The sequence below is a fragment of the Symphodus melops genome, assembly GCF_947650265.1.
Source record: "Symphodus melops genome assembly, chromosome: 7".
NCBI lineage: Eukaryota > Metazoa > Chordata > Actinopteri > Labriformes > Labridae > Symphodus > Symphodus melops.
In genome coordinates this window covers 9,845,645-9,854,816 of record NC_136697.1, presented here as the reverse complement: position 1 = coordinate 9,854,816, position 9,172 = coordinate 9,845,645, and the positions used below count along the sequence as shown (strand labels likewise).

Genomic DNA, 9,172 nt, shown 5'->3' with positions numbered 1-9,172 from the left:
GGAGCTACAGTCTCCTCATCAACCTTTATTGAAGACTTGTTGTTGAAAACTATGACTGCTGCTAACTCAAACACGCCTATTTAAGTGAGGACTTTGAACACACACACACACAAAGGTATTTCAGACGGAGGAGGGGTTTATAGGAGCATTCAAAGGACAGAGTTTTCTGCCTTCTCATTCTGACACTCCTTGTTGTCCGTGTCGGATGCATTTTCACTGAGCTTTAGACAGACAGGAGAGTAAACAATGTGGAAAGCAGCTGTGTTTGTGTTCCTGCTGCTAAACATGGACATGCATGCAAACTGTGCCGCAGATAAGAAAATGAAGTCCGTCGCAGAAAAGTCCAAACCAGATGAAGACAAAGTAGAGACTGAAGTAACAACCTCCAGCCCTGCAGGTGACCCAGCCTCTGTGCCTTTCCGGGGCAAACTTCTTGTGATACCCATGGACGGCAGTCACTGGGTGGCTGTGAAGGCCCTGTCCCAAGAATTGGGTCGCCGTGGACACCAGGTCACCGTTGTGATACCAGAGGTCTCCATACGGATGGGTCCAGGGAAGCACTATGACACTATTACCTTCCCTATCCCTTACACCAAGGAATTCATCGATCAGCTCTTGTTCACAAATAAGAACTTCATGGAAAAATCCAATGGGTCCATTATACAGCGAGCAAAGAAACAATTCTCACAAATGCAGAGAATACAAGAATTCTTCCACACAATTGCAGAGAGCCTGCTATTCAATGATACAATCATCTCCCATTTGGCACAACAGGTGAGTACAATAAGACAGGGGTCAAGTCTGGTCTTGCTTCTTTGGAGCTACTTGTTTGACAGCTGGGGCTGTGTTGGATCAATATTATGCTGTAAAGGGTTCATAGTAGACTGCTGTGCACAACTCCCTGAATAAGGATGTCTCTTTATGACATCCAGAGGCCAAATGGTCAGTTAGAAAAATATATGTAAGGTCTGTATTGTTGCTATTAACAACTGGAAGATCTGTTACAATGTAGGATTCAGACAGGTGATTAACAGCCTGCCTTCTGTTTAATCTTATCTAAAAACAAAACTCTTTTTATTAGTCTACGATTAAGATTGAAGGTTTGGACGCTGGACACATTTTTTATTGTATTATTATTGAACACTGTTAAACATGCACCCTATTTTTCAATTCTTCTGTCTGCAGGATTTCGATGCCGTCTTAACAGACCCCATGGTGCCCACAGGAGCCTTAATTGCTCGAAAACTAGGTGAGTTCAGCCACACCTAAATATTATCTGTTGTTTCCTTTTTTAAATCTGCACGTTGTCCCTCTTCTGCACTCAATCCTCCTCAGGTCTCCCCTTTGTAAATGTGCTGAGGGGTATTCCATGTTCCCTGGATATAAAGTCTGCAGGCTGCCCCTCCCCGCCCTCGTACGTGCCCCGCTTCTTCTCAGGATTCACAGATAAAATGAACTTCATGGAGAGAAGTATCAACACTGTGGTGAGCACTTCAAGATTATATTTGACACTATTCAATTAAACTTTTAATGATTAAACTCTTACCTTGTTTTATTTACACTTTATTGTTGTGAAACCTCTGACCTACAGGCAGCTTTACTTGAGCCCCTGTTCTGCAGGTTTCTGTACTGGCACTTTGACAACATCGCTTATCGGTTTCTGGGAGAGGAGGTGGGCGTGGCTGAGGTCCTTTCTGAATCTGATATCTGGCTGCTAAGGTAACATGTACAAACGATATATTGTTAATTTTTATAGGGACAGCACACATTTATCAAAATTAGATGCTGATGTTAATTTTAGTCTGTATTAGCAAGTTCTCAAAAAAAAAAAAAAACCTCATAAAGAAGTTTAAACATAATCACAACTAAATAAATTAGAATAGATTGAGTTAAAAGTTTTTTGGTTGAAGCTTCAGGTTGTCATGCCCATCCTTTTTACAAAACATACACAGCTGACACATACCTGAGAGAGAGCAAGAAGAGTGAGATATAGAATGACAAGAAGAGACTTTTGAAAACTGTTGATCCTGTTTTTACACCTGTGGTTTCAAAAAGTTTATATGTAACAGCCCCATCTACTGGTGTAATCGGTCTATGCAAGAATCCCTGGCAGGGGTCAAATCAATGAACAATCAAAAAAGAAAAACAGACGGAACAGAAAGGAAGAAAAAAAAAAACAGAAAGGTGCCAACGTTTATTCACTTAAATTACATAAAACTCATGTGTCACTAAAATAATCGGCTCAACTGTCCACAGGACAACGGTTAGAGTAGGTAGACTTTTTTGGTGTTTGCCGAAGAGGAATTCAATATCACTTCAAATAGGGGAGTAAAAGACTTTGTCATGCAAGATCATTGCAAATCACACTATGGGCACAACTCGAAAATACGCACTCGACATGCAACAAACTTGTGGCGTTTTACAAACTGGGTTTCAAAAATCTTTTGACTCGAATACCAGTTCTCACCTGTGCGCCGACGTGAGTGGCTGCATATTCAGTAGCTCCGTCCCTGTCGTACCCGTCGTGATATGTTATTTGTTTGTTTTGGCTCTGTGCCAACTTCTACTTTTATAGTTTTATAGTTTTATAGTACACTTTCAGTGTATAACTTTATGTATCCTATGGATACTCTTTCGTGCCTTCGTGGAAATAGCAGCAGAAAACTTTCTTATTCAAGGGAGACACTGCTCTCACTCTGGTCAGCGGGACAAGCCGGCATCGTTCATCCGATACCTGTGGAGCTGAAGCGGCGGTATAGAGGCTGTCGAGCAGGGGCTATGCTAAAGGCTAAGCTAGCGGCTAAGCGATGGAGGTTCAAGCCCTCGGTTCCGGTGATAGTTATGGGGAACGTAAACTGTCTAACCAACAAGACAGACGAGCTGGCTGCTCTTGTGAGGAACAACCGGACATTTAGAGAGTGCAGTTTAATGTGCCTCACAGAAACCTGGCTGACTCAAAACACCCCAGACGCTAACGTGGATCTACCGGGCTTCACTACAATGAGAGCGGACAGAGACACGAAACTCAGCGGCAAACGGAAAGGAGGAGGACTCGCGCTGTTTATTAACAACAGATGGTGCCACCATGGACATGTTACTGTGAAGGAGGCAACGTGCAGCAAAGACATCGAGCTGCTGGCGGTAGGTCTCTGTCCTTACTACATACCCAGAGAGTTTTCTCACGCGATCGTGGTTTGTGTTTACGTCCCACCCCGCGCGCACGCCGAGACGGTGTGTGACGTCATCCACTCAAACATCTCGAGATTACAAACACTGCACCCTGATGCTTTCATTGCCATCTCAGGGGACTTTAATCATGTTACATTGAACTCCACACTACCGGACTTTCACCAGTTTGTAAGCTGTCCCACCAGGAAGAACAGGACAATAGACCTCCTGTATGCAAACGTGAAGGATGCCTACACTGCCACCCCCCTACCACCTCTGGATAAGTCCGATCACAACCTGGTCCTACTAAAGCCACAGTACAAGACTAAGATCCAGAGACAACCGGTAACTACTTGCACCTTCAGAAAGTGGTCTCCTGAGGCAGAGGAGGCGCTCAGAGACTGTTTTGAGACCATGGACTGGAGTGCCCTGCAAGAGACCCATGGTGATGACATTGAGGGGGTCACACCCTGCACAACTGACTACATGAACTTCTGTATGGACGTTGTGGTTCCCACTAAAACTGTGCGCTGCTTCCTGAACAACAAGCCCTGGATCACCAGCGATGTCAAGGAGATCCTTAACAGGAAGAAAAGGGCATTCAAGGAGGGAGACCAGGCAGAGCTGAAGCGTGTGCAGGGGGAACTCAAGGTCAGACTCCGAGAGGCAAAGGAGGAGTACAGAAGGAAGGTAGAGCAGAAGCTGCAGCTGAACAACATGAGGGGGGTCTGGGAGGGCATGAAAACCATCACAGGCTGCAAGAAGAAAAATAACAACGCAGAAGACGGGGACCCTGAGAGAGCAAACCAGCTCAACTTGTTTTTTAACAGGTTTGACAACCCCGTCGCTGCAGCCAGTGCCTGTCCCCCCAGCACCCCTCTACACACCCCCTCCCCCCCTCTCACTCCCCCCAACACCTCCACCAGGACAGACACAACCCCCAGTGACAATCCATCCCCCCTCCCCCCCACCATCACCAGAGACCAGGTTAGAAAGGAGCTGAAGAGACTCCGCCCCAGGAAGGCAGCCGGCCCGGACAAGGTGTGTCCCAGGATGCTAAAGGCCTGCTCTGCTGAGCTGGGGGAGCCACTTCAGCACATCTTCAACATGAGCCTGCGGCTTGGGAAGGTTCCTGTATTCTGGAAGACCTTGTGCCTCACCCCGGTCCCCAAGAAGAAAAACCCCAGTGAGCCAGGCGACTTCAGACCTTCGAACGGCTGCTGCTCCAACACCTCAGACCCCAGGTCCAACACGCACAGGATCCCCTGCAGTTTGCATACCAGGCAAAGGTGGGCGTGGATGATGCCATCCTCTATCTTCTACACAGGGCTTACTCTCATCTGGACAAAGGGAGCAGCGTGATGAGAATCATGTTCTTTGATTTCTCAAGCGCCTTCGACACCATCCGTCCCCTCCTACTGAGAGACAAGCTGACCGAGATGAGGGTGGACTCGTACCTGGTGAGGTGGATCACGGACTACCTCACAGAGAGACCACAGTACGTCAGACTGAAGGACTGCACATCAGACACTGTGGTCAGCAGCACCGGTGCACCACAGGGGACTGTGCTCTCCCCCGTCCTGTTCACCCTGTACACCTCTGACTTCCAGTATAACTCTGAGCTCTGCCACATGCAGAAATACTCGGACGACACTGCGATAGTTGGTTGTGTCAGGGATGGACAGGAGGAGGAGTACAGGAGCCTGATCGAGGACTTTGTGACGTGGTGCAGTGACAACCATCTGCAGTTAAACACCTCCAAGACCAAGGAGATGGTGGTGGACTTCCGAAGGAACAAACCACATCTAGAACCTGATTCCATCGGGGGGGTCGACGTGGAGGTGGTCAGGACCTACGGGTATCTGGGGCTGCAGCTGGATGACAAGCTGGACTGGTCGCCTAACATGGACACTACCTGCAGGAAGGGACAGAGTCGTCTGTACTTCCTGAGAAGGCTGGGGTCCTTCAACATCTGCAAAAAGCTGCTGCAGATGTTCTACCAGTCTGTGGTGTCCAGCGTCCTCTTTTACGCAGTGGTGTGCTGGGGAGGAAGCTGCAAGAAGAGGGACGCAGCACGCCTGGAAAGACTGGTGAGGAGGGCCGGCTCTGTGTTGGGTACAGAGCTGGACTCACTGGTGACAGTGGTAGAGAGGAGGTCTCTGGACAAAATGCTCTCCATCATGGACAACACACACCACCCTCTGCACAGCACCTTCACCGGCCAGAGGAGCATGTTCAGTGACAGACTGCTGTCACAGTCGTGCTCCATGGACAGACTCTTTTGTCCCCCTGGCGATAAGACTGTACAACACTTCACTGTCACGGCAGGGAAGAACCAGACGGTGAACCCTGGGCTCTTTTTTGACTTTTTTCTCACTCCTCATCTGCACCGCTGACCTCAGAGTCAGCCTCCAGTTGGACACTTTAATGAATATTGATAGTCACCTTACTGAGCACAGGTCACTTTAATGGTAATCACTCTAATCATCTGGTTCCATCCTATGCCAGGTGGACTAGAAACAATAAAAAATTAAACAAAAATATCAACACAGAGAACTAAACCCACACAGTAAGAGCAGAAAAGAAAATCTGCCAGGCTTCCTAAAACAAAGAAATAAAAACGCAAGTTGGTCACCTTATTTATTTTACAAAATCCTATATACAACCTTATTTAAAGGGTCATGGCTTTATTAGAAAAAAACATTTATGATTGTGAGTACCTGGTATGCTCGGCCCAAACCCTTGCAGCATCCACCACCAGGTGCAACACTGGGCTGCACTGTGACTTAAAGACATGGCATCATTTTTTAACTTTATAGCTATTTAAATAAAAGTAAAACCGTGTTTAGCTTTCCTCACCGATCACAAGCTCTGTCATTTACCAGGGACACTCACTAGGCAACCAGCCTCTATAGCCGCACCTGACATATCTGGAATGTTGCGATCAAACAACAACTGAAAACAAATCAGCACTGGTATTGACATATTGGATACCTTCTCATAATAAAACTATATAAAAAAACGAAGTGTGTCCTTACCAGTCCTCCGAGACTCAGACAAACAAAACAGCAGGCATGGGTGAGGGTGTGCACCATCCCTCTCCTCCCGTCTGAAAACTTAACTCCTCCTCACTGTTCCTACCTCTCTTTATACCCATCCAGAGAACAGCAGTGTTTCTGGTGCAAGTGGCTACAGTCGTTCCACTCTAAGTGTATCGGTGCCCCGACAATGTACAACAAGATAAAAACACTGTATTTAAAAAACAAACATTTTACTACCTCATCTCCCGTACTGGTGGCAAAGATTCAACCTTACTGGTTAGAGTAATCTAAACGGATTGAGATGTTGTCCAGCCGTTCTCCTGGTTGTTCTTCGGGGAGCCCCTTCTTGCCCAGACGATTCTTCAGATTCTGAAGTCTCATTCATTTCGGCCTCCACCACACCATCACTCTCGGAGTCTGGGGCTTCCTGCTCCAGTTCAACTGTGTCATGGGCCTCACCACTACCTAGCTCATCCTCACCTTGTCGCTCATAGATCAGTACTCCTGAAGGTATCACTTCTTTGTATGATTTCCAATCTTCTTCCAAAACCTGATCCACTGGAAGAATTTCATCGAGCTCCATGTCATCTTGTAAAGCACCCATCTGCACCCACCTCAGTTCTGTGGGGTGGACCTGTCACACTGGCCTATCCTGGTCAATGGGAGCAATTGAATAGACAACTCCATGTTCTCGTGGCCGCAAAACCAGATGATAAACCATGGACTCCCATGCATCCTGGATCTTGTTGCGTCCATTTACAGAGTGGTTTCCGATGAAGACAAGGTCACCTTCAACCAGCCTGGGGTCATTCATTTGACTGAGGTACCTCTGATCCCTCAAACGTCGTCCCTTCGTCAACCGCTACTGTACATGGCGATATGCTCCCTGCAGGGACTCTATCTTCCTGCACCCAGTCCTCCACACTGCTCTGGCCAGTCTCCTCCTCCTCGTTGATGCCTAGCAAAAAGTCTATGGGCAGACGAGGCTTCCACCCAAACATCAGAAAGTATGGGGTCATCCCCGTAGACTGATGGATGGTAGTATTATATGCATAGGTTACCTGAGAGAGATGCCACCGCTGTTCGGTTGAAACGTTCACATCGGCAATTTCCCTGTGGGCGGTATGGGGTGGTGCAACTCTTTTGGATGTTGTAAATCTTCATAGTTGCTTAATAAGGTTGCTCTTGAAGTTTCACCCTTGGTCCAAGTGATACCAGCACGGTGGTCTAAAGCGGTGGAACCAGTATGTGGCGAGCATCTCTGCCACTGTGCTGGCTCTTTGATCCTTGGTAGGAATGGCCTGAGTGTATCTACACATTTTGCTTCCCATCTAGGCTCTATCACAGTGAAATCTATTGCCAAGAATCCATGGGGGCAGGAGGCCTAAAGACTGGCCATGAATAGTTGCACTTTTGATTGTACTGTCTTGGCCAATACACACCTCTAACAGTCTTTGCACCACTTCTCCACATCCCTTCCAGGCTTGACTTCACAATGGAGTTTCCTCGACCTCTCATGCCAAATATGGTTCTAGTCGGTGGGATTAACTGCAACATAAGAAATCCGCTTCCTAAAGTAAGTTTCTGAGTTTCTCTCACTTGTTTTTATGAGGAAATAGAACTGAATTGGAAGAAATGAATGCCACCAGACCCAAATATCTGTGCACACAGGATTTGGACTCCTGGGTGTCAGGAGAGCATGGATTTATAGTGTTCACTCTGGGCAGCGCATTGCCAGATATGCCTGAAGAGGCAACCAACATTTTTCTAGAAGCCTTCAGACAGATCCCACAGAAGGTAGAGGAATATGCTGTATATACATTTCATTTTTGTAAATAGTCATCAGTGTATTCATCAAAAATAACCTTTTAACAGGTCATATGGAGGTTCGAGGGGAAGATTCCTGACAATGTCCCAGAAAATGTTAAGATGATGCCCTGGGTGCCTCAGAATGACCTTCTCGGTAAGTTTATCCTGAGGTGTGCCACACAAAACTCAAAACTGACTGGGGATGAATCACATAAATGACTTTTGACTTCTCACTTCATAAGCTCAACCCGGAGTTCGGGCTTTCATCACTCATGCTGGCTCACACGGTCTATTTGAGGGTCTGTGTCATGCTGTTCCCATGGTGATGATGCCGATTTCTGGGGACCAGCCGGACAATGCAAAGAGGTTTGCAAGCAGAGAAGTGGGAGTGGTGTTGAATCTGTTTACTATCACTACAGAAAGCATTGTCCAAGCACTGAATGAGGTCATCAATAACACCAGGTGAGGGGAAGGCTGTTGCTCAAGATGTTGTATTATATTTTTAAAAAGCTAAGTTAAATTTAAAGCAATTCATTTAGTATTTGGTAACTCCTGCCATCAATCTGTCCCTGTGCAGGTATAAAGAGAACATGCAGAGGCTCTCAGCTCTCCATAAAGACCGACCAATCGACCCGATCGACCTCTCAGTGTACTGGACAGAATTTGTGATGCGGCACAAAGGAGCTAAACATCTCAGAGCTGCTGTTCACAACCTCTACTGGTTCCAGTACTTCAGCCTGGATGTGATAGCATTTCTGGCTACTATTCTGCTGGTTTGTGTGATGTTGACAGTAAAATGCTTCAAACTTTGCTTCTGTAAACTGAGCAGGAAGAGGAAGCAGGAATAACTCTGTGCTGCATTTGTGAATTCATCCCAGCTAGCACCAACACTCTTTGTTCATAAGGGAGATAAACTAATCATGAACACAGTGGAGAGTACAGCCTGATTGTGATTTAAAGGTTAAACAGAAGAATGCGGAAAACTGTGAGGTGATCAAAAGGAAATTTATTTAATGAAAAACACAGAATATTAATAAACCGCATTGTGCTCTGGGGATGAGGATTAGTGGCCACCCTTCTTTGGTGGGAAGAGGGCGTACTCGACAGCCAGCGCAACAGTAAAAGCAGCAAAGCCCCACTTGAAACCTCTCAGC

At 46.6% G+C, this 9,172-nt stretch overlaps 1 protein-coding gene across 1 annotated transcript; it reads left to right on the top strand.

Annotated features, from left to right (window-relative positions):
* The first annotated feature begins 120 nt into the window (after positions 1-120).
* LOC306827448 (UDP-glucuronosyltransferase 1A1-like) lies at positions 121-9,031 on the top strand. Its single transcript, XM_079349272.1, has 9 exons — positions 121-774; positions 1,186-1,249; positions 1,336-1,484; positions 1,592-1,719; positions 7,692-7,785; positions 7,881-8,006; positions 8,085-8,172; positions 8,261-8,480; positions 8,596-9,031. The coding sequence occupies exons 1-9, from the start codon at positions 247-249 to the stop codon at positions 8,864-8,866; spliced, it is 1,668 nt and encodes a 555-aa protein (XP_079205398.1). The 5' UTR covers positions 121-246; the 3' UTR covers positions 8,867-9,031.
* The last annotated feature ends 141 nt before the right edge of the window (positions 9,032-9,172 follow it).